Genomic DNA, 26820 nt, shown 5'->3' with positions numbered 1-26820 from the left:
AGCCCCGGAGGAGGGACCCGGAAGCAGAAGCGGAGCCGCGAGTCGAGCCGAGCCGCTGCCCCCGCTGCCCGCCGGCGCCGGGTGGGGGTCCCGGCGGCTGGATGGGCAGCGGCGGCGCGGGCCGCGGTCGGCGATGGGCGAGGAGCAGAGCACGGTGAGCGGCGGCGGCGGGCCCCAGGAGGCACGGGGCCCGGACGGGGGCGCCGCGGGCCACCCCGAGCCCCTGAGGCCGCGGGGGGACAGCGCCGGGACTCCCGGGCCGCGCGACTCCTTCTCGGAGTCGAGCGGCGGCGACTGCGGAAGGGACTCAAGCTGTGCGGACACGAGTGCCCCGGAGCCCACGAGGAGCCAGGGAGCGCCGGAGTGGAGAAAGAGCCACGCACTGGGGCAGCCCGCGGGACTGGCACTCACCGGGCCCCTCAATCCCCAGACTTTGCAACTGCAGCTGGAGCAGGAGGAGGAGGAGGAGGAAGCTGGGGACGGAAAAGAGGGAGGGGATGAACAGCAGGAGGCGCCCCCCGGGGAGGAGACGGAGCCCAGGACCCTCGCCGTGGCTCCCGATGGAGTGGTCCTGGACGTGCTGGGTCAGCGGCGACTGCCCCCAGCCAAGAGACAAGTCTTTTGCTCTGTGTACTGCGTGGAGAGCGACCTGCCCGAGGCCCCCACCACCGAACAGCTCTCGCCGCCAGCGTCGCCACTTGGGGTTCCGCAGGTGCCCAACCCCTCCAACCCTTCGTCCTCCTTCCCCAGCCCCAGGCTGCCCCTCCCGGCTGACCCCCTTTCTCCCGACGGCGGCAGCATCGAGCTGGAGTTCTACCTGGCACCGGAGCCGTTCTCCGTGCCGGGCCTGTTAGGAGCTCCACCCTACTCTGGCCTGGGCGGGGTAGGGGATGCCTATGCGCCCCTCATGGTGCTGATGTGCCGGGTGTGCCTGGAAGACAAGCCCATCAAGCCCCTACCCTGCTGCAAGAAGGCTGTGTGCGAGGAGTGCCTCAAAGTCTACCTGAGCTCCCAGGTAACTTCACCCTTTTTGTACTCCGTCTGCTTCCCACTCATCATTCCAAATCTCTGGCAAGGAGGTCCCCGTTCAAGCTACCTACTAAGGGAAGAGGTGACAGACACAGATAATGAAGACCTCTATCAAATTTTCATTTCTTAGTTTTCGTTTAAGTGTGTTTTGTTCTCACTGGTTTACTTGGCTGGAATTTAACTCTGCTCTGAGCTTCAGGTTTTGGTTGGCATCTGCAGAAGGAGCAAGGTATACAATGAGTTGCCATCTACTTATTTCTTTTACTAGATTGCAAGCAAGAGCTTGCTCAGAGAATGGCATTGAGACTGTCTCATTGGCCTGGTATCTCAGAAACTAACAGGCAGTGGGCACAAGATAAACATTTATGGACCTGGTGAAGAAAAGGGTTGGAATTAGTATTTCAAGTCCATGGTACCTGATTTCCAAATTTTGCTCCCTTTATATTTTCCAGAAAAGTGTAAGTAAAAAAAGGAAAAAAAAATTCTTGGCTCTTGCCCATTTTCAGTTTTCTTTTTCCACAGTAAAGTTGAAGTACTTTTCTTCACTTAAGTTTTAAGCCAGCATAGTACTTTATTTCTTTAAGAGAGAAACAAAACAGAAATAGCAAAACAAAGTAAAGGGAGGCTAAGAGGTTTAACCAAACAAGTACTGGTGGAACATTCCTCCTCTCCTCCTCTTTGAGAGCATGTTTCTTTTCTTGGAAAGCTTGAGAAACAGGGCAGCTTTCCCTCACTGACGGTGAATGTGTTCTTCCAGCCATTTTCAATTTGTGATGTTGCAGCCAGTGTTTTGCACAATCCGTAATGCCCTTTGATCCCTGTGTCTGATTGTCCCAGGCCTATTCATCTTTCAAAACCCTGTCTGTTCAGGTGCCAGCTCTTCTGTGAAGCCTTACCTCATCCTCTTAGGCCACTGCTTATAGACTTTTCAAAAATATTTCTTCCTATCTTTACTTGCACCAAAGTTGTTTTTCAGGTGTGTCTGTCTTGCTAGATTGTCTGGACAAAGTCTTGTAGTTTGAAACGATAGTTTCCTGTGAAATCCCTTTCATATAGTAGTGTTTAACACTGTCTGAAGTGAACTGAACAGGGCTTCACACAGTGCAGTTTTTCTATGTTTTGTGGTTAATCCATGCCTGGATTTAGACTGAAAGTGTGTATTGTGTCCAGCTGAAAATGCAAAGGGAAAATTAGATGAAATGGAATGTTACACAAACAGTAACTTGGCCAAATTGCTGAGATTATCCAAAGGCCTATGAGAGACGATGATGTCTCTTTCAGGCTTTATCCACAAACGGCTACTTCAAACAGGAGGAATGTCTGCTGCTTGTTGTGCTTGTTTCTATGACATCACCATCAAACAGATATTGCAACTATCCACGTGCAAAGCCCTGTGGTGGATTTCAGACATTCCCCAAATATGGGCCTTGCTCCAAAAAAGTCACAGTGAAAGCAGATGTGTATTCAAGAATAATGCAAAGTAGCATATAATGAGATGTCAACAGAATAACAATGCCAGGTAGCACTTAACTGTTAAATGCAGGATACAAATATCAGTGGGTTTAGAAGTTCAAGAGAGGTGGGTGTTGTGGGTTGGCAAGTTGGCCTGCCAGTTTGATTTCCTTGAGGTGGATCTTTTTCTCAAAAAAATTGTCTTTGTTTTTTTCTTTTTAATCACCCTAAGTTAGCTATTGGAAGTTAGTGTTTTGATTTGTAATGAAGAAGAAATGCGCAGGTGAGTGGGCATACAGCAAGGTGAATCAAGTGGTCATTGCAACATATACCCTCTAAAACTCCTTTGAACTGGCAGAGAATCTGAAGTTTGTCTACAGTGTTTATTACATATATATTCCTGACTGCCTCCCAAAGAATTTGATAGAAATTTCAATAAAGAAAAATATATATTATCTAAAATAATTAGCAATTAGAAAATGAGTCCTGAATGCCAGACATGCTTCCACCTCAGGGCCTTTGTACTTGTTGCTTTCTGTACCCAGTATCTCTCTCTCTGTTCCCTTTGCTTGCTCTCTCCACTGCTCCCCTCTTCTAGCTCTATTCAAATATCACTCTCTGTGGTCTTCACTGACCCTGCTCTCACTCCTTGCCTCTCTTCCTGGTTCTTATTTTCTCCATAGTAGGGATTATACCCTAACTTGTACTTAAGTAGTCAAGTTCCTTGAAGGCAGGAATTTTCACGTACTTTTTTTCACTTTGGCATCTTTATTTATTTATTTATTTATTTTTTGGTAACCTTAGGCTTAATGTGGTCTGGAGAATGTGCACTATACATATTTTTTTTTTAATTTAAATTTTTAGTTTTACAGACTGCATTTTGATTCATTGTACACATGTGGGGTGTAACTTTTCATTTCTATGGTTGTACACAACACAGATTCACACCATTCATATATCACTTCTGCATCTTTAGTATCCACAGGATTGTGTGGCATTGAATAGATGTGCAACTAATAGTTATTGAATTCATGAAGAACCTGAGATTGCCCCAGAGACCAAGACTGGGAAGTGGTATTCTACTTGGGCACTAAATTCTTCTGTGCACTTCTTGATATTTAAGATAAAAGACAAAAATGTAAAGCAGACAAAATCAATAGGTTTACTAAATTTGTTTTTAAAATTAGAATTAAAATAGTTTAGATGAACTTTTGACTTATAAAAATTAGCCTTTCTTCAGTTGGATAAAAATAGGTTTGTGATTATAATATTTCTGATTGATTCAATGCTAAGATCTCTTCAACTCAAAGGATCGGTATCTCCTTGCCCCTTAAACCTCTGTGCCTTAATTTTCTCCTCAATGAACTATAATGGCAGGCAGTGATCTGTAGTAACCTACAAGTGCCAGAGCAAAACAATCTCGGACTGCATGGTTGTTTTGCTGCCCTGTTGAACTCAATCAAAAAGGCATGGTGAGCTCTTTCTTTCTCATTTTTTTTTTTAAGTTTAACAGAAGTAAATGTATCAATTCTTAACTTTCAGAGTTTTTATGACCTTGGGGAGGTGGTGGGGGATGATAAACTTAAATACATATTAGTGACTTTTTCCACATTCTTTTGAGCTTGTGCCATGTACTTAGTACATTATTTAACATCATTTAAGAAAATAAAGCAGAGTCTCTCTTAAGCATTTTATGCAAACATTAAAAATGCATATTAAATGTGAGTTGGAATATTGCCTGGTTAAATGAACTTTATTCTAAAAGGAGAGGCTGAGTTCTTTGAAAGAAGATATGAATTTGGAAAATAGGAATGCATAATTTTCATTGATATAGTCTATTTCCAGTAGTTCCTGGGACTGAATATATTGTAAAGGTTGATGGGTGGTTGTCCTCAATATTGCAACACAGAGCTAACAGATTAGGTGGTGACTTATGTACCGTGCTCTTTTATTGTTTTTGAAAGCACAGTTATTCTCCAGTCATCACTGTGATTGGAGCTAGGGGAACTTTCTTAGTGGAATGACTTTACACTGCAGTAGGTACCACAGAGTTTCTGATTGCTCTGGTGAAAGGTTGAGCTGTTGAATGAGAACCCCGCTGCCTCAGTAGGGCTGATTTACAGAGACTAGTGCATCAAGACAGAGATAGTGGAAGTTACCTTGGTGTATATTGCCTGGAAACATACACCCTTCATACTGCGAAGTGCATTTCCATAAATACGGCTGACGTGCCCCGCTCCAGGAATATCTGCAGTGTCCTGCAGGTTCCCAAGCTCTCCTAAGTGCTGACCTTCTCAGCTGGTATGGCTTTCACCACACTCTCCTAGCAAGAATGCTGCCTTCTTTGTTCCATAGAATGCTATGCTCATTTTAGAAATCCTCTGCAAATGTATTTCCTTTATGAATTTGGTTTAGACGAAAATGTGTTTTTAATATGAAATTTTAATATTCCATACTTTAGATAAAGGAAAGAAGTGAGCATGCTAAAGGGCATGGTAAAGGTAGCAGCTGTTGTGGTTTCACCACTCTGCTTAAAAGTTCTAGGGATTGGCAGATGCGTGGCACCTGTCCAACGAGTATTAATAGAGACGAGCAGCACATTTCTTCCCCAGATTGTGAGCTAGACAGCTGCTGGATGGTAATGTCCTAAAATGACTGCTACTACAGTCACTTAAGAATCAGTGACCTGGGGTGAAAGCTAATATATTTTGTTATTAAACTCTAAGTCATTCAGATCTTCATGAGTAATATGTTTTTTCTTCTTTAAACCCTAAAGCAATCTGAATACTTTTAGAAATCTTTGTGTTCAATATGGAGTTTGAACATAGGTGAATTTACGATGCTATCATGCAGGTGTGATTTTGGTAGTCCTAAAAGTGCCATAATATTTGCTTTCACAACTTCCTTACTTAGGCTCTTCCTTTCCCCCTCTCCTCTCTGTGCTTCGTTTCTCTTTAATAATTTCTTTTACTTTTTGAAATCTGGTTTTAATTGGCATTTGATTTGATTTCTGCAGAGAAATCCTCTGTGGGCCAGCAGAACTTGGTCTTCCTGCTGCATGGGTATTTCTCTTCCCTTCCAGCTGTCTCTTCATGGTATGGAGAAACCCTGTGTTGTGCTCTGGTCCCTAAAAAATCTCAGGTTACATCACAAAGTACTACTGACATAAGCCATCAAACCAATACCTTTAGAGTGTGATTTTTTTTTTTTTTTTTTTTTTTTTATTTCTCCCAGAGTAGAGCTGCTTTTATACTTGAAAGTTCTTCCTTACTCCTGGTATGAGAGATGTAAAAGGAGATCATTAGGACTTGAATTCTCAATTCTGTATTAAAAGTTTTTGATTGGCAGTATAGACAGATAGCTAAGGCTTATTATTTATAATTAACTTATTCACTTATTAGTGTACCACTTAGGCATTTAACAAATACTTATTGGGTACGAGTAGGTGAAACACCTTGAGATACTTTATAAATATATTAAATGCCCTCAAGGAACAGCCTTGTTGTCAGTTATTTTTCCCAGCTTTATCTTAAAAAGCTTTTCTTAAAGTGAATAGAAACCGACTGGATCTCTTTTTCTTTTCTGCTTCCTCTCTGGAAGTTCTTATTTAACCAGTCCTGAGATACCAGCTAACCTTTTATTAAGCACGTTGCTTTTTCCAATATGTTTTATCAGAAATAATTAATCTCTCCATTCCTTACATTTTAATATACATATGGGATGAAGGAAAACAAGGATAACCTGGATTTTGAGCCCAAGCAATTAGAAAAATGGAGTCACCATTTCATAGGGGAATATAGTAAGAGGACTAGGATGAGAGGGAGTAGAGAGTTTGAAATGCCCTTAGACTTTCACAGAGGGATGTTGTAGGCCATTAGTGCCTGGCATTCCAAAGACAGATCTGAGTAGATATATAAATTTGAACACTGATTACATGTAGATGGAACTTAAAGCCATGAGACTGGATGAGGTTGCCTTGGGAGTGATAGTGGATAAGGAAGGAGGACTGAGGATTGAATCTGAGCCTATCAGTGTGTACAGATGTGAAGTCTGGAATGTATGAAAGAACCAACAAGGAATCTGATAGTGAGAGGGCCAGTTAGGCAAGAAGAATGAGATAGAGTACTTACCTACAAGTCAAACAAAGGTGATGTTTCGAAAGGGGAGGAGGAATCTTCTGTGTTCAGTGCTTCTAAGTTCCAACAGGATGAGGACTGACATTGGCCAACAGAATCTCCAGCAAGGAGGTCATTGGTAATCATGAATCATGAACAGGGCAGCTTACATCGGCAGTGGTGGGGTTGACCTTCTGATTAGAGTGGGTTTCAGAGAACAGGAAGGAACAACTCCATTCTGTACTGTAGCCAGTACAATGCTATATGAGGAAACTCAAGGCTAGAGATTCAGTAACCTGCTCAAAGTCACAAAGCTGGGCAGTGTAAAAAATGGGATTTAAATTCAGGTCTGTTTGGCTCTTGAAAAAAAATTATTATAAGAAAGATTAGTATCTTATAAATTTCCTTTTCTTTCAAGTTAATGTCTATATCGTACAAAATCACAAGTCTTCTAATCAAAGAAAGAGAATAAATTTAATTATGTTTGGTAGAAACTTAATTTCTACCAAACTTAACCTCATCTCCTGTAGGAAAATCAACAGAAGTCCAGGTTAGAAAATCGTATTTGGCTTACTGCTAAGGTTTAATGGCAGCATACTCTTGTTTTCTTCTTTACTTTTTGGTTATTACTTCTATTTCCATTTGAGCTTTCTTTTATTTTGTTGTATCTTAAAGTTTGTGTCCACGTGGCCTTATCTCCTTTCTTACTTTACATACTATTATTAGGGCCATCTCATTTTCTTCCACGGTTCAGGTAACACCTGTGTGCTGTTGACTCCCAAAGCTTCTTCTTCTTCTGTAGCCCCGTCACCCTCTTCACCTTTAGTACCATACAGCCATTTCCACTTGTGGTTGGATGTCCCACCCATAGCCACCTTAAACTTAACTTCTCAAATTAGTTTCCTCTTCTTCCCACACTCCCAAACCCTTGTTCCTCCTTTGGGATTCCCTGTTTTTATCCAGATCAGAAATCTGATCAGATCAGAAACCTGAGGTCATCATTGAGGTTTTCTTCTTTCTCACCACCTACTTTTCAGTTAATTCTGTATCCTAAAAACATTTCTCTATTCTTCTCTACCTTTCTGCCTTTCTGCTGTCATTTCCCTTGCACAGGCCACCACCACTTCCTGTGTTCTAAGGACAGCTTCCTCCTTGGTTCAAGTGCTCCAATTTCGACCATGTCCATTCTGTTCCCCACACAGAAGCCAGAGGTTTCTTTATAAGATGGGAGGCCATTGTTGGCACTCTTCTCCTTGCCTTTCACCATGGCCTCTGGCTTTGAGAGTAGAATGTAAACTGAACAGCAGTGTTTACATGTCCATGAGTGATCTGACTCCTGCATCTCTGCGGGCTTTGTTTCTCATCAAGTACCCCTCTAGCCTGTAGCCATATTAAACTTCTTTTTCTTCTTTAAACACTTCCTGACAGTCTGAATTGGGAGTCTTTGGCCTGTGGCAGCGTGAACTTCCATCTTAGGTGAATCTGCCTTCTTTCCTTGCGGCTCCAGCTCTCATTGCCTCTCCATACCTCTTCATTCTTCTAGTCTCATCATAGACATTTTTCTGAGAATTCTCTTGACCCCCTATGTCTGGGTGACACTTGCTTCCTCTCTTCTTTGATAGCCCTCTTGAGGTTACCAAACAACACAGAAATCTTGCTGTGAGATTCTGTTTATTTCACTGTTTGTAAGTGGCCTCTTTTCTGTTCTGTGCTCCCATTGTACTGAGAAGCTTGTACATGTAAACGACTTAGTGATATTTTTGTTGTTGTTGATTAATTTCCTAGCTCTTTGGGTGTTGTGTAGGTATGGAAGGAGTATCATCGAATGGACTTCTGTTTTCCATATGTAATTGATACACAGAGGCTGGTGTTGTCAATATATCAGCTATTGGACTAGATAATGCTGTAGTTTGGATTTTGAATGTCCTCCAAAGGCCCATGTGTTAAGGCTTGGACATCAGCCTGTGGCACTGTTGGGAGGTGGTGGAACCTTTTGGAGGTGGGACTTAGTATAAGGAAAATAGGTCATTGGGGACACATCCTTCAAGGAGGTATTGGGAACCTGTCCCTTCTCTCTCTCGTTTTTGCTTCTTTCTGCTGTGAGCTCCCATCATGATGTATTATGCTGCTACAGGCCCAAAGCAACAGGGCCAAGTGACCTTGGAGTGAAACCTCTGAAACTTGTGAACCCAAATAAACCTTTACTCCTTTTAAATTGATTACCTCAGGTATTTTGTAATAGAAAGCCAACACTGGTGACCAGAATGATCTTCTAAAATGAAAAATTCAGTATTTCGTTATCTTGCTTAAAAACCTGTAAGATGTTCCCACTAACTTATCCACAGATCCTACTTCCCCACACTGCAGGAAAGATTTGACCTCTGTTCCTCTCAGTCCCTTCTGGCACTCCAGCTCTCTTCTCCAACCTAGTGTGGTAATTGCTCCTCCTCCTTCAGATGTCAATCTTAGTTTTAGGTCTCAGGCCTAAACTGGTCCTGCTCTTAATGCTTTTAGAGTCTTCTTATTCTGTCAGCATTGTACTTTTCGCTTCTTGTAATTATATGTTTGTATGATTGATATTTGATTAATATCTGTGATGCCTCCCTACTCTATCCCATATTTTCTGAACTGCTTTCATATCTAGCTTGTAGCACTTAGCCCAGAGCAGAGTTGGTGTTCAATAAATATTTTTTGAAGACTGAGGGAATGGTTAAAAATAAATTACAATATGTTTAGGTTGGTAGAAAAAGTAAGGTAAATTGTTGAGTGTGAACTTGTGATATTTTGTTGCACAATATATTTAAATTTTGAGTGCAGTGAAATATCATGGCTGGAGTCTTCATCCTATAGCATCCCATCTATCACTGAGCTGTTTCTTTAATTATAATCCCTGTTCTGGTGACTGTGCCTTCTATTTAACAAATTTCCTAGGCCTAGGGCTTAAGGCTACTATTTTATTTTGACCATGACATTGTGGGTAAGGAATTTGGGAAGGGCTCAGCTGGGCAGTTCACACTTGGGGCTTCTCATAGGGTTGTAGTCAGATGTCTGCTCTCTCGCTTGGCTGGCAGCTGATGCTGGCCGTTGTCAGGGAGCTCAGCTGTGGCTGTCTACCAGAATGCTACATGTGGCCTTGCCAGCATGGCAGTCTCTGACTTCTTTCTTGGACACTGGAAGCCAGTGACCACAGGAGCCAGGTGGAAGCTGCGTGATCTTCTCTACCCTAACTTGGAAGTCCCTCAGCATCACTTGAGCAGAGCAGTCATAAGTGCACCCAGGTTCAAGTGGAAGGGCTCTTAACTCCAACTTCTTATGGGCCAATGTCAAAGGTTTTGGAACTCTATTTTAGAACTACCACATACACACAAAAAAGGAATGTTGTGAGGTTATGTAGGAAAGCTTCGAAGCCTGCATTTTGGTCTGATTAAAAAATATTTTTCATGTCAGTCATTTCATTGAATGTATTTCCAATTCATACCATTATATTGGTTAATATGTTAGTGCTGCATTCTTTTTTGTACTTTACCTTTGAATTATTGTAAGGATTCACTTGGTTTTGAGCAAAGCTTATGTAAATGCTATTCTCTTTTAGAATTGAATGTCATAGATTATGTTATTGTAAATATATCAGGGTCAACTTCTGAGAATTTCTGTTTTTTTTTTTTTTTTTTTTTTTTTTTTACAGTGCTGGGGATTGAACCCAGGGCCTTGTGCTTGCAAGGCAAGCACTCTACCAACTGAGCTATCTCCCCAGCCCCTGTCCTAGGGTCAACTTCTAATTATTCTGATTAGCTCAATTTAAAATTATTCTGAACAGTATAACTTCCTTTTCACGATTTCAAAATTTTAACATCAATGGTGGTTAAAATATTATTTGAAAAATTTAGGTATGTATTACTGCATAAAAAGAGTTGATGTAACACATTTTTTCATTTAGCATAGGCACATTCTATAGAGAAGTGGTATTCTATTTAATAACGCCTTAGAATTAGCCATCCTGGTTAATCTGGGTTAAATTGGACCAGTGTTGAATTTTTATTGTTTCTGATATTTTAGTTTGTTTGGATGATTTTACTGTGTGATTCATGTCTTCTTGAGTAGATAACTGTTTAAATTTCCAAAAGTGTATATTTGTACTCAGAAGTTGCTTCCTGGTTAAGGATCTGTGAACCCTGCAATAGAGGGGATATATTGCTTTTATGATGTGGCCTTTTTTTTTTTTTTTCTTCCAGCTCAGGTAACTGAATTCTGCTCTAATTCATTCACTCCAATGACTAATCCCTTTTAAAATCTTCCTAAGCTATTTGCCTCAATAATATTCCCTACTGTAAGATTCAGAAGCTAATTATAGGCTCACTAGCAAATTACTTCCCTTTTAGTGGTGCTCATTCTTGGTGTTTCCCCTCATGTGATCATCCGCCATGCTCATTGTTGGTGAGGCTCATCAGTTTTGAGTTGTATGTGGTAAGTTCAGTCACCACATCTTTTCCCCCTGGTTGCCTAACAATTTAAAACAGCAGGGAAAATGGAACAATTGCTTATAAGCTATTTTTTCCTAATGTTTAGAGTTTAGCTAATTACTAGTTTATGTCTAAGTAAAACTGTTGAAGAAAATCAGAAGTGACTTTGATGTGCCCAGATTGCCATCTACCTTTTTTGTATGAATGCATGACCTTGGTGGGAAATGCAAAGTTCCATCTCCTGCCAAGATGCCCTGGTATTAGGCAAATCCTAAGAGTTCTCCTTAATTCTACTTTTAACTAGCTTTACCCAAAGTGTTGATTTTTTTCCCCTGTGCTAAGATTGTTTCTAAAAGAAACACTGAAAATAACAGGATCCTAAAATTAAAGAAAGAAGTATTCTGTATGTGTTGGTGTTCTATGTTAAAGTTAGAAGGGTATATGTATGTTTGTGTGTGCATGCGCACGTGTATACACACACACACACACACACACACACACACACAAATAAATGTATTCTGTCTGCCCACCCGTCCAGTGTTCAAAGTTATTTGTGCCACAGTAGTATTTACTGATCTTGATTTTTAAAAACGAAGTATTCTCATTTCCAATTGAGTTTATGTATTTCAGGTATTTGAATCAACCAAAATAGACAATTCTTGGCTTACCATTTTTGTTGTTGTTGTTGTTTTGAGTTTTAATACGAAGTCTTTAGACTTCACCCCGAAGGTGAAGGAGGAGTTCAGAAGGAATGCTTGAGAGGAAAATACTGAAAGGATAGCATTTTCTCCCTAAGGTTTGCTTGTATTTGTTTTCAAGACTTTTGAACAAAAGTGTTCAGTCATGCTTTTCTTTTAAAAATCACTAGCATATCTTAAAACTTCAAAAGCTCGGAATCAGAATCTTTTCCTGTTAAAAATCATCCAAATGAAGAACTTCATAGAGATTTTAAATCACTTGTATGTAATTTCAAAAGTTGGAAGCTATTTTTAGTTGTAAGAATAGTTGATAATCATCAGGGAAGTTGTGGATCTAGCTGAATTTCAGCAGCAGTCTTTGCATAACTAATAGGTGAGACACAAAAATCAGTAGGAGGATTGAGTAAACATAGGGGACACGTGCTGTTTTGGTATGTCTGTGTGAGGGGTCTTTTCAGTTAAAACAGTTGTTAAAACATTGTCAGAATAAATGCCCAGGATCATGTAAAGCTGAACACAATTTTTCAAAAATAAAAAGCCAGTTCTGTGATGTTGCTCTTACAATGACTAGTGATGGCAAAATATTCTTATATGACCAGTTAACAAGATGGAATTAAAAGTAAGATTAAAAAAAAGTCACTGTAACTTTTGGTTTGTTCTTGTATCCTTTTGGCTTGTTACAATCTAGATAGATTGGACTGAGCCCTGTTGGTTTGTTCAGGGTGCTAATGAGGCCAAGGTCAAGCAGGCAGTCTGCTTTACAGACTGGGTAACAAAAAGCATGCTGATCTGTGGCTGTAGACTATCCCCAACCCCCATCGTCATTTCATGAAGAGTTTGCTTTTGATCATAAGACTGTAGGTGAGACATTATGGAGAAATTGCTATTAATCTATTCACCTCTTCTGGAAGAACAAATTGAAGCACATATTGTATAGGTGATTAGTGAATTACAAACTTGCTACATAGAGAAATCGTTTCTTCCACTGACCAAGACTTACTTTTTTTCACCATAGGCGAGCTTTAGAGAATCGGTTCTCTAATGTGCAGTTAATTTAAGGGAATCAGAGGGAGGGAGGACTAAAGTATTGTTATTCTATCAAAACTATTTACTAAGCACAAAGTATTTGCTTAGCATCGTGCTAGTCACCATAAGAAGACACAGTGTACAGAGCAGTCCATAATCCATCTTCTTAGAAAGTTTAGAATTTCAAATAGGTGAAAAGTAAACTCTCCAGGTAAAGATTAGGGAATAATGTACGTGACTAAATTGGATGGTGGTGACTATTGATTTAAGTGGTTCTAGGAAGAGAAAGCTGCTTTTGTAGGAGTAGAAAAAGTTGGAATTTGGCTGCCTCTGCAAAGTGCTGGTCGCTGCACAGGGGAGGGTAGGAGAAGGGAGTTTAGGGGATGGGCTGCTGTCTAAGTGAGCTGGAGTAAGCAAGCACACGTACACACTCAAAACACACATGTGGACATAGACAGGTGACCATGATTGGAGAGGGGTGCAGATGGTTAGTGTAGCATACACAAGCGAAGAGGCGAGTGCTGCATGGTGAAAGCAATAGTCAGCAGAACAGAACTCAATACAGAGCTGAGCTCTCCAGCAGGAAGCTGAGTGGGCAAAGCCCAGAGTGTGCACAGGCAGGGCAGGTTTCAAGAACTGAAGGGGCAGTGCAGGGCAGCAGCACAGGGAGTGAAGAAGAGAGGGAGGTGGGTGTGGGTCAGATTGCATAGCTCCTCTGTGGGATCTGCAGTTCATTCCAGCTGTGAGGGAAGTCATTGCACACGTTCACTGTGGAAGAGCTGAAAAATGATCATTAATGCTTTGAGAAGATTCTGGCTTCCATGTGAAGAATGAACTGTGTGTGGGGTTGGGAATGTGTGTTAGAAGACAGTTGCAGTAGACCAGGGCAGAGGCGGCAGTGACTTACACTAGAGTTCCAGCAGTGGAGATGGTTCCTTCTGTTGTCCTGTTGTTTACTGGATAATTTGCCTTTAAATGGTGTTGGCAGGGCATTGACTTTGCTGAAGCAGCTGGTCATGCCAGTCCTTGTAGCCCTTTTCTATTGGAAGGCCCCAGGGCCGACAGCGATGCTCTGGCTGGAGCCTGTCTTTCAAGCAGCATAGACTTAGCCTCTTTTCCCTTGATTTCTTCTTTCATTTCACCTGTTCGGAATGGATTTTTTGTTTTTTAACTGTTTGGTTTCAGAGATGCCCGTGTAAAAAGTCATTTCTCAAAAATTACGGAAAAATCTATTGAAAAGATGTCCATGGGTATTCTTTTACTGATTCTATCAAAAGTAATTTGTCAAAAAAGTTGGCTATTTTCTGCATCACTTTTTTGAAATTTGCTTTCTTTACTGTTTCCTCCATTGAATACTCAACAGTTTGCCTTCATCATCAAGTAGAACAAATAGAAATTCCTACCTCCTCTTCCCTCAGATAACAAAGGTCTTACTGGCCAGCAACCTTTAGTTCTGAGAGGATGTTATTAGAATTTTTTGGTAATTCTGTTTAGTGCTTGTCCTTACTTTGTTGAATTGTTTTAGTAACTGTCATTGGCTTCCCCGGCTAATTTCTATTTGATTACGCATATTCCTCTTTTCCTTCTAAATCTTGTTTTTGTAACAGTGTTCCCTTCTGGTCTGAGTTCCACTTCCTCTGCCTTTAGTCACAAAGGCCCTGGGGTCATGGCTTAACTATACAATGGCTGTTTTATTTTGATTGTGGCTGTCTTTTTCTTTGTTTTTAGTAAGAATATAGCGATAAAGTAACTATTTAAACAAAGATTTGCTTTGTTGATTTTATGCTGAGCAACTGAGTTGCCCCTCCCTCCACACTGATTTAGTTCGTAGGCTCCTGAAGTTGTTTCCTCTAATTACATTCTACCCTGATCATAAAATCAGTAATATTTCAGATAGAGGTAATGTCAGTGTGATTTTTTTTTTTGAACTTGTGAGGAGACCTCAAGTGTTTATCTTTAACAAATTTGTCCCATGGTATGTGTTGCCTAAATTTTGGAAGAATATAAATATGTACATTTGATTCTTGATCAGTTTATCAGTTTTCCCTTCCTATAATCCTTACCACTGAAAAATAAGTTGAGCAGTAGTGTTTAGTAAATTGAAAATATTTCAAATTAGATGGTGCTATCAATCACAGATTCTAGATAGTGTCTAGAAGTACTTTGGTGTCTAAAATGTATATAAGACAATTTGGGAAAAAGTAATTTAAAATTTGACTTTATTGTTTAGCACCTTCATTAAAGTTGTAATATTCAGTGTTTTTTAAGGAATTTTTTCCCTTATATTCACCTTCTTGTTAAAAATCAACTCATTTCAAAGTGAAGCCAATGTTTGCATTAAATTTCTTCATAAGTGTGAATGGATTTAATTTTTGGATCCCAACAGCTTAACATTTTACCTTAAAAGAAACATTTTTCCTTAATAGAAAAAAATTTCAAAAAGTAATACAAGATACTTTTTTAAAGTTTATTTTAACTTTTTATAGATAAAGTACTTTGATATTTTCTATAATAAAAATGTGGTTGTTACCTCATATTCAGGGAAAATTTAGTAGTCTAAAAACCCACACCAGCCACCAAAAAAAAAAAAAAAAAAAGTATTTCTACATTTTTTTGTGTGTTTAAATAACACATTTTATGTAGTAACTCATTACTTATCATTAGTAGGATATTACTATATGATGCCATGTGCAATCCACCATGGAAACAAATTAAATGTTTTACCTACATACTACCTTCAGAAAGCTTTTTATTTCTAGATGATATGCAGATACTTGCTTTCCCAATCACCTTTGGTACATCACTATTACATTTATATTAAAAAAGCTGAATGTTGATGACTTTCTGGGATGTGCAGGTAAATTACTCAGTTTCTGATGAGAAGATGGAAATGGATTTGCATTACTCATATACTATCTTTGAGCAAGACAGAACTGTGCCAAGAAATCATTCGTCTTTCCTTGTCAGGTTTGCTGTTGGTTCATGGGGAGGCAAGAGAAAGAAAAAAGCAGATATAACTCTTATAAAAGGACCACTTTATAGACGTTTTGTTTTAAAAGAAAAGCATGCTATATATAGTATCCCCCCTTTATCTGTGGGAGGTACATTCCAGTGAATGCCTGAAACTGTAGCTAGTACTAAACTCTCTCTATGCTATTTTTTCTTGAACATACTTACCTGTGATGAAATTTAATTTATAAATTAGGCATAGTAAGGTTAACAGTAATAACTCTTAATAAGATTGAAAAATTATAACTACATACTGTAATAAAAGTTATGTGAATATAGTTCTATCTCAGTATATTGTGCCACAATCCCTCTTATTGTGATGATGCAAGATGATACTGTCTCTGAGTGATAAAATAACTGCAAGAAAAATAACTACAAGAAAAAGGATATTATAGTCCCATTTCCCTTCTTAATACTAATTTAAAAAATTCTAAATAAAATAGTAGCAAATAAAACCCAGCAAATTCTTTAAAAAGAAAAAAAGAGCACCATAACATCACAGTCAAGGAGAATTTTCAAGTTTGTGTTATTTAGCATCAACAAATGATTTCCTCTTATTTATCATATCAGTAGATTGAGGTAGAAAAATTACATCATTTTGGTAGATGAGGAAAGGTATTCATTAAAAGTAAAAATAAGAAATTCCTTTGGCTTTTAAGTGTGTACTAAATGTTAAACTTGGAAGTAATAAGGAACATTTCTACTAAAAAACTGATTTTTGTTGTCATGGTTTCTGTTTGGCTTTATTATGGCAGTGCTAGTCAGTACAGTACAGACTTGCAGTTTGGAAGGGAATAAAGAGTCATTATTTCCAGAGAATAATAACAGAACCAATTAGAAAAAGAAATTATATTCAGACATGTTCCTAGATGTGAATCTAAAAACATGCAAGATGTTTACAAAGAAAATTATGATAAAGGGAAATGAAAGAAGACCTGAAGTAGTTGAGAGATGGGTTCCATTGAATGGAAAGATGCAATATCATAAAGATGTCAGTTTTTCTGAATAAGTTATAAATATAACGCATAGGTGCTGATTTATTTTGTTGCACTGAAGAATAAAATCCAAAATTAAAGAAGAAAATTCCATATAAGCAAGTAGGGAAATTTTTCTCCACAAATATCAAGATATGCTTTAAAGTTAAGTATTTCAGTCCATTTTGGGGTGCTATAACAAGGAGTCCTTGGACTGGGTAACTTATAAACTGCAGAAATTTATTACTCACAATTCAGGAGATGGGGGAAGTCCAAGATCAAGATGCCAAGAGATTCCATATCTGGTGCAGGCCCATTCTTCATGGACGATATCTTCTGTGTCTCCACATGGCAGAAGGGGCACATAGTCTTGTTCAGGCCCCTTTTATAGGAGTACTAATTCCATTCATGATGGCTCTTACTTAATCACCTACCAAAGGCCCCCCCTTTTAATACTATCACCTTGGGAGTTAGGTTTCAGCATGAATTTTAGGGGGAAACCAATGTTCAGTCCACAGCAATGTTAACTAAAATAGTATAATGGGGGGGTGCAAAAAAATAGTGTAGTATTTTTACTGATATAGGTTGATTATCCCTTATCAAAAAGTGCTTGATACCAGAAGTGTTTCAGATTTCAGAGTTTTCAAGATGTGTAGCTTTTAGGAGGTGATTAGGACATGGGGATTGAATCCTCATGAAAGAGATTAGTGCCCTTATAAAAGTGGCTTAAGGGAGCTCATCTGCCCCTCTGCCATGTGAGGACACAGGAAGAGCCACCTGTGAGGAAAAGGCCCTTACCAGACACTGAATCTCCTGGCACCTTGATCTTAGACTTCTTAGCCTCTAGAACCATAAGAAATTAATGTCATGTTTGTAAGTTACCTAGTCTGGAGCATTTTGTTATGGCAGACCAAACAGACTAAGATGAATACTTTTTATTTCTTAAGTTTTATTTTCAACACTCAGAGGTACCCTTGTAAAGTCAGGGATATGAACACTATGATCATCAGATTCCAGATTTCTTCAACTCTGTTAATCGCAATGATCATTCTCAAATTATATCCTAGTGAAAGATAATATTGACTTATTTTGTAAATAAGCTAGCATTTTTTCCTTTTTTTTTTTTTTTTTTTTACTTGATAGTGTGCTTTTACAAAGCATAATGTAGCATATCACAATAGAGATGGTTGGGTTTAAACTCACCATCTTAGGTCTGCTGTTCTCTGAACCTGTGACCAAAGCTCTGGGGAGTCTCTCCAGTGGAAGTTAGGGACACCACTGCAGAATTACTTATGTGTGTAATTCACTGCCCTCTGCCTTTAGCTCTTTAATTGCCTTTTAAAGCAAATTTGAGATAAGTTGCAAAAGTGAGGGAGTACAATTCAAATTGCATTCCCTAATTACTCTTCCAAGTGCAAAAAATACATTTGTTGGCGTTATTCGTGATCTTTATTCCTGCTTACAAACTCAAAGATGACCATTTCTATACATGCTCTACCTTCTTTTGTAATCATGTTATTGTCAGGTTGGGTTCCCCTCACCCCAATTTGAGAAGGTACAGTTTCGTGGTAGAGGAAGGGGAAGACACATCAGGCAACAGATTTCCTCCAAGGTTATTTTCAATTACTGGTCTCAAATGTCCTTTAGATTTTTACAAAGATAGTCTTCTCTGTGACTTCTCTTTGATCTCTTCCTCCAGTTGTCCTCAGACATTGCTTTAAGGTATTTTGACTATTAAACATTCTATATTTATTCTAGAAATTGTACCTAATCACTTCAAATAGATTTTTTAAAGCTCAGTATAGACCAATCATTGATGCAACAACTTGCCTATTCAAAAAAATTTTTTTTCTGACATCTATTCCTTCTCTGTGCTATAGCCACAAACATTTCCTTAAAAGGCAAGGTAGTAAATATTTTAGGATTTGCAGTCCAAGAAGCAAAATCACAAATATTACTTAGGGAATTACATCATATAAGAGAAAAAAACATAATAAAATTGCACATTTTATTAACAGAACTAAATATATAATAGTAATAATACTAAGAATATTTTCAAATTTATAATGTGTATCTACTGATGTATAAAATAAAATTCTTTATTTTGAGATAGCTTTTTGCTTGATTAGAGTTCAGTGTTAGTGTTCCCTATTAATATTGGTTGCAAATATTCATTATATTGATCTGTTTTGAAATTTTACATTTTTCATCATTAAAATGTCTTTTCACGCAGGTAGGTAGTGCCAAATATTGGTAACAGTTCTTTGGTTTGTTTGCATATTCATAATTTGAAAGTCCCCCATAAGATAGCTGTAGTGTTAGCTATAGTGTCTCTAAAATAAAGCATTTGGCTTACCAAATGCTTTGCCATCCATTTCTGTAGCCAGATAATCAACACTCCACTCTGTCTTCAAAGCATAACACTTGCACTCCATTTATCTTCCTTCTTTTTTAAAAAATACTTTTTTGGTTGTCAGTGGACCTTTACTTTATTTGTTTATATGTGGTGCTGAGAATTGAACCCAGTGCCTCACACGTGCTAGGCAAGTGCTCTGCCACTGAGTTACAACCCCAGTCCTTTCCTTCTTTTGACATATATGTTGATAATCAAAAAAAAAAAAAAAAGGTGTCACAGTCAGGCAATATGTGTGGCACTTGAAATGCTGTCAAGTTATGACTGTGTCACTGTGATTCATAGTGAATTCAGCAGTGGTGGGAATCAGTTAAGATGTTATATACTAGCTCTGTCATAACAGCTCAACTCTGCTGCTGTTATATGAAGCACCCATAGATAGCAAATGAACCATGAGCATAACTCTGTTCCAGTAAAACTTCATTCGTGGACACTGAAATTTGAATTTGATATGATTTTCATATCATAAACTATTCCTTTGATTTTTTTTTTTTCTTTTCAGCCATTTGAAAATGTAGAAGTCATTCTTATTTCACAGGCTATAAAAATCAAGCAGTAGACCAAATTGGTACTTTGGCCAAATGGTTGCCTGAACTCTGTCCTATATCATTGATTTTTCTCTTTTATTAGAGCTTTCCTGTCAGCATACAAACCAGCTGTTATTGCTGTCTTTTTTTTTTTTTTTTTAAGAAAAGAAAGTACAGACACAGTTCTTACTGTGGCTTTTTGTTTCCTTGCAGCTATCTTACCTGTTTTCTGCTCTTCTTATAGTCCAGTTCCATGCAGAATGTGACTGTGCTCCTCCCTCTCATTTCTTCTTTCCATTGACCATTGAACTCACTTCAGTTAAATATTGTCTCTACCTTTCTACTGTGACTATTTTTGTAAAGATCACCATGACCTCCTGCCATGCTCACCATTGGGCATATTACTTAATCCATGCTCTGTCTTTGCTTTTATATTACTTGATTTCTCAACAGCATTTTTTCCTTGAAATGTTTTCTTCAGGTAGCTTCAGGGACACCATAGTTTCTTCCACATTGGATTTTCTTCCTTCCACATTGGATATTTATCTGTGATTTTCATTAATTCATCCCTTCTTGAGTTACTTCTTAACTTTTATTTTAACTTCAAACATTCTTGATCGTCTTATCTTCTCTATATATGCTTACTACTCTCATGACATTATTCAATTTATGGTAAGTATTCTCTGTGTTGCTGATTTTCTAATTTATATCCTACAGTTCAGGTTTTTTCATTGAATTTCAGATTTATCAGCATACAAGTTATATTTCCACTTGGATGTGTAATACACATCTCTAATTTGACATGTCAAAAACTGAAGTTTCCTTCTTGGTCTGTTCCATCCATGGTGTTACCATTTCAGTTGGTGGCTACTCCAATTTTCTAGCTACTTAGATTAAATCTTTAGAATTGACTCTGAGTTTTCTTTTTCTCTTATACCACAGTGCTATATTTCATGCACTGTGTATAATACTTTTAAAATATATTCCAAATAAAGCCTGAATCAATCTACTTCTCACCATTTCCACTGTCAACCAAACCACCATTATTTCTCTCCAAGAATTCAATAAAATCCTAACCTCCCTACTTCTGCCCTGGTGCATTTGTAGAGTGTTGTCCGGAAGAATCATTTAAGATTCTATCATGTTATTCTTTTATATTGACTCTTCAGAGTAACGACCAAATATCTCACAGTGACCTGTAAGGCCTTCTGTGATACATGGTGTTAAAGTTTGAATCTGGAATGTCCCTCAAAGGCTCATGTGTTGAAGGCTTTGTCTCCTAGCAGTGTTCAGAGTTGGATTAATTCATCCATAGCTGAATGGAGAACTGGTAGGTGGAGGAAACTGTAGGCAGTGGGGCATTATTGGAGGAAATAGGTCACTGGGGATGTGCCCCAGAAGGGTATTTATTGTCCATACCTTTCCTCCCCTCTGCTTATCAGCTGCCATGAACTGGACAACATTCCTCTTCCATGCTCTTCTGCCATGATATTCTACCTCACCTCAGGTCCAAAGCAATGGAGCCAGCTGACCATAGACTGAAACCATGAGCCAAAATAAATCCTTCTTCCCTTAAGATGTTTTTTTTCCCAGGTATTTGTCACAGTGATGAAAAACTGACTACCACAATGACCCTTTTCCTCCATCTGTTTCCCTTCTGACATCTGTGACTTCATGTGCTATTACTCCTGCCATTGCTCACCAAGAACCGGCTTCCTTGGACCCCTTGCTGTTCCTTACTGTGTTCTTCACTCACATCAGGCATTTGCTCTCATTAGGACTGTTACAGTAGCTGTTCACTCTACTGTAGTAGAAGGGTAGTGACTCTTCCCTCTGACATTTACATGGCCAACTCCTTCTGCCTCCCATCTGTGCTCAAATGTCAGCCTCTCCTAGTTGCTTCCTTTTAGTATCCCACATGTAAACTCCACCAGTCTTCATCCTCACACCGGTGGTCTTCATTTTCTCTTATCGGCTCTATTTTTCCATAGCATCGTTATCTTAAAAAATTGTTGTGTTTTATTTATTATCTTACTCTGCAAAATTGTGAGCTATGTATGATGACAAAGATTTTGGTCTGTTTTGTTCATTCATGAAGACTGAGTGCTAGCCACTTAGTAGGGGCTCAAATAATTTAAGTACTCTCTTGAATATAGTTTTGTAAGTCATTTTTCTATATCTTGAGTTTTAAGACTTTAGAGCTGTCAGGGATTTTATATTATAGTCTTAAGACCTGTGTTACTAGCCACATGGTGCTATTTAAATATAAATTAAAATGAATCACAGTTAAATAAAATTAAAGATGCATTTCTCAGCTCCAGTTGCAACATTTCAGGTGCTCCTGTGAGTGACTGCTCCTGAGTTTGATATCAAGCACAGGTAGAGAATTTTTCCATCATCATAAAAAGTTATATTGGTTGTTATATATGGTTTGCCATGGACCCTCAGATTCCATAGACTAGAACTAGCATTGAACCCAAGGCATCTAAAATGATTTACAAACACTACAAAGCAGTGTTTCTCTTATGAGTGCCCTGGAGGTCTTGTTAAAGTTGCAGATTCAGATTCAGAAATTCTAGAATGGAGCCCCAGCTTCTGGATTTCTAAGATGCTCCAAGATAATACCGGCCCTACTGATCTGGGGCATCACACTCTGAGATGCCAGATTGTGGAACATACAAATGTTAAGGAGTACTTCTTTTAGCATTATTTAAGTAGGACATTTTTTTTACTAATTTTTTATCACAAAGGTGTTCTTTTGTAAGTAGAATAGCATTTCTGAAGTAAAACTTCCTGATATCTTAAATTCTGGTCTCCTACAAAGCTACATATATTAAAACATGTTTCCTATTAAATGCAAATTTCATAATTATAGTGTAGTAGGAGAAAATAAGAAACCAAGAAGTTGAGACTATATAACATTCATTTTAAGTATGTACTTGACACAAGATGCTTGGTGGTGCTTAACGTTTCTGTGTAATGTGATGCTGTTTTGCTGATTCCCATTGCAAAATAGTGGATGCTGTCAGCTCACCCTAGTTCATATAATGAAAAGTTTAGAAGAGTAAGAGGGCAGGAGGCTCTTCCGGTTGAAATTGGCTTGCTTTCTTTTGTTAAGAATTTAGTTGTTTTGGAAGGTATTAGTTTTAGTTAGCTTTTTCGCTGCTATGACTAAGTGACCCCACCAGTACAACTGTAGAGGAGGAATAGTTTATTTGAGGGCTCATGGTTTCAGAGGTCCTTCTCCATAGAAGGCTGACTCTGTCCCTCAGGCTCTAGGTGATGCTGAACACTGAGTATCATGGCAGAAGAGTGTGGCAGAGGGAAACAGCTCACATCATCAGGAAGCAGAGAGAGAGAGACTCCACTCTCCAGTTACAAAATATATACCCCACAGCCATGCCCCAATTCTCACTTTCTTCAACCACTTCCTACCACTTCAATTAATCCCACCAGGGATTAATTCACTGATTGGGTCAAGACTCTTACAACTCAATCATTTGTCCTCTGAACCTTCCTGCATTGTCTCACGTGAACTTTTGGGGGCACTTCATATCCAAACCGTAACAATATTATATTAACTTTTTGATGATAAAATTACATTTTTGTTGTTCCAAATCTTTGTAAAGAATAATTATTTAGCAGGATATTATTATTTGTTGTAAAATAATTGGTCAAATTTCAATGTAAAGTAATTGGATTACTTTGATAAATTACTAACAATTACTAGTTAGCCAATTTAATAAATTCATCCTTAGTTGCTAATAAAGTTGACTAACCATCTTTTACCTAAAACGGTTTATTTCTTTGGTGATATCATAGTAAGATATTAGAAGACGACATTGCTATGGAGTCTTCTAATTGTCCACTGTGATGTACCACCTCTCCATTTTATAGGCTAACATACTAGTGTTGTTGGATTTGCCAATGATAGAATTTTGGCAAATTTCTACAGCATCGTAACATAACATTTGTTTGGTAACAGTGAACTTCAAATTGAAAGATGTGTATGGTGTCATATGAACTTTCTTTTGCTCTGGACTGCTAGGCCAGTTATTCCTAATGTTTATTTAAGATTATAAATATGAGAGACATCTATTAAAAATAGATTTCAAGGTCCTGCCCTAAGAAATTCTCATTCAGTATTTCTGGGATAGATACCAGGATTGTGTATTTTTAATAGGTATTTTGGGTTTTATTATTAAATGAATTAATATAAGTAGAATGCTTAGAACAGTAATGAGAGAGGAAATATTAACAAAAACTAGTTCTTCTCTTCTCCTGTCCCTCTTTCTACCACTGTTATTAAAATTATCTTTAGATCATCTTAAACAGAATTTGGTTAGTTCTTCTTTTCTTTGATGAAGAGTCTGAGGAAATATGATAAAATAGGGTTATTTGCCACTTGCAAAAACATTCACTCAGGACTTTTTAAATACTTCTTTTCCTGATCCTGGAAATGCAAAGGTGAACCTGACATGTTTTCAAGGCTAGGAATTACACTGTAGACAAAGCTACACATAAAAGCACTTATAGTATAGTGGGTGCTGTGTTGAGGAGGGTACAGGTTGCTGCTTGCAGCATCAAGGAGAGGGAGGGTTTTATAGAGGACAGTGAGGCCTCGGGTGTGATCTGAGTTTAATTAGGAATTAGCCAGGTAAAGAAGGGGTCGAGCCACCTCTGAGAGAACCCTGGTTGGGAGAGCATAGCTCCTCCAGTGAATCTAAGTGGCTTAAGCTGGGGGACTCTGAGACAAGTGTGGGAATCTAAGCCCTCATTCCATGGAAAGATGTATGGGCCTGCAGCCTGCCAGCAGTGGCGGGTCAATGACATTGGTAGAAACAACACTTTGCCATCTTTGGAAACTAGTCATTCTGCTAAATTGTGAAGAAGGGATTGAAAAGAGGGAAGGTGTCATGCTAGGAGGAGGAGGAAAGAGCCATTCTAGAAGAAAATTAATTTTGAAATGTTAGCTTAGAGAAAAAAATATACATAAGGGGTGTGTGTATGTGTGTGTGTTGTTTTTCCCTTATGCAAAAATTTAAACATATTTTTAAATGGGCAGAATAGCATGATTCCCATATACTTATCACACTAAATTGGAGGGGAAAAAGTTATTAGTAAGACTTTTTAGAAAGGGACAGAAGTTTTTACAACCTACTTTTATATGTATCGTGAAACTACCATGTTTTGAGCTGCCCAGTGTTTTCTGGGCAGCAGTGTTGCATTAGGCAGTTGTATGGCATCATATTTCAAACTGTGCTTTCATCTTTTTAGAAGTAAGAATTATATTTGAAAAACCTTACACCTGTTACTTGACCCTGAGTTTTATAGCTGTGTCTGACTGTTGGCAGCCTCAGGGATTTGGAGCTCCCTGCCTGAAAGAGATAGCCCCCAGATAGTTAAGGATATAATACAAGAATGTTCGATGATCCAGGGCTATACAAGTTCATTTGTAAATTTAGGCTACCAGTACTGTGCTAAAGTGGGATGGCAAGTATTCAGTTATTACCAACAGAAAACTTGTGATTTCATTATTAAAGAGTTAAAGCAAAATTACCGCCAGTTTTTGACTGTATTCGTAACCTTGAATAGGTTATCTGTGGCTTGTCAGTTTTTTTATGCCATCACCTTCTTGAATCATAATTTATTAAAGATTGCCTCTCCCTTATCCCTTAGAATATTTATTTATTTATTTATTTTGTGAAATAACATACATACAAAGAGAATATGTAACATCTGGTCAGAGTTTTAAAAACAATGGTAAAATGAATGTTTGCATATTCACCACTGTTCCTAAGAAATAGAACATTAAGTATCTCTGAAAACTGTCCCGGTGCTCATCCAAAACATGTCCTGTGCTCTCAGATAGACCTAACCAATATCCTGGATTTTATGAAATCATTTATTAATGTCTGCATCCCTAAATAGTTTTGTTGAATTCAGCCTGATTTTACCCTTATACAAATTAAAACACATTTGGTATATTCATTTATTGGAAGATTTTTAAAATTCACAGTTGTAAATTTCAAAGATTCATCCCCATTGAAGTATGTGACAGGGTTTACTTATTTTCATTGCTCTTTTGAAGTTGAATGCGCCCCCATTTTACATAGACACTAAGTTGAAAAACTTAGATTTTTTTTTTTTTCTGTTGTTGTTTGCTGTTTTCTTTACAGTCAATCCATATGCCAGGAGTTTTTATCCAGGAAATGTATTTCTGCTTCACAAGGCTGTGTATTTTTCATTTGGCTTGGTATTGTCAAATTGTTTTCCAAAGTAGTTTTGCCAACTGATGATATTTGCTCTTACAGTTGATGAATGTTCTTGTTGCTGCACAATCTCAATGGCACTTTGTCATATCATACTTTGGCCAATATTCTGGGTAGGGAAAAAAATGTATCATGGTTTAATATCTGCATTTCTATGATTTATAATGAGATTGAATATTTTTGTTGTTTTTGAAGATGATGGGTCATCGATTTTTTTTTTGTCTTTAACCCATTCTTTTATCTTTCTTGGGTTATTGCTTTTTTATTGATTCATAAGAGTTCTGTTTTTAAGACCCAGAATACTAAATCTTTGTTAGTTTAACTCGTTACGTCCCATTGTCCTATATGTAGGACACCTATAAAAAACAAATTGAGCAATAAATATACCACTTACGGTCACTTTGAAATAAATATTATATCTTTAGTGTTCTCTTCTTTTGAGAAAAGTAATGGGTGAGTGATTAGAACTTTTGAAATATATATAAAGAATATAAAAGCTCTAAATTATAATTTCTAACCAATTTTAATGCACCACTGTCAATTTAGTTAAAATATTCACAGAATCAAAAATGTAGGGCTTAATGGGTTAAATATGTTGTAAAGATCATCTCCTGGTTTGTGGTTTTCTTTTCTATTCTTTCCATGATGTTCTTTTATAGAGTTTGGTGGTGGTGGTGGAATGTTGGGAATCAGACCCAGAGCCTTACACATGCCAAGCGTATGCTCTTCCACTGAGCTACCCCCAGACCTGTGAAGAGTTTTAATTCTCTTCAATCCATTGTAGTCTGAAGTTCTGACCCAGTTCTTCTAGGGATGTCACTCTCCTGAAGTCAACATCTATAATC

The 26820-nt window shown here is 38.2% G+C and overlaps 1 protein-coding gene across 1 annotated transcript in view; it reads left to right on the top strand.

Moving 5' to 3' along the window:
• The window catches only part of Rnf217 (ring finger protein 217), a 119815-nt gene continuing 92995 nt past the window's right edge, over positions 1-26820 (top strand). The window contains 1 exon segment of the mRNA XM_047559526.1: positions 1-1015. Within this exon segment, the coding sequence (XP_047415482.1) occupies positions 134-1015 (882 nt within the window). The 5' untranslated portion in view covers positions 1-133.

This window comes from Sciurus carolinensis, chromosome 7, assembly GCF_902686445.1.
Source record: "Sciurus carolinensis chromosome 7, mSciCar1.2, whole genome shotgun sequence".
Taxonomy (NCBI): domain Eukaryota; kingdom Metazoa; phylum Chordata; class Mammalia; order Rodentia; family Sciuridae; genus Sciurus; species Sciurus carolinensis.
Note: the sequence above shows the minus strand (reverse complement) of the source record. Positions and strands in the feature narration are given on the sequence as shown.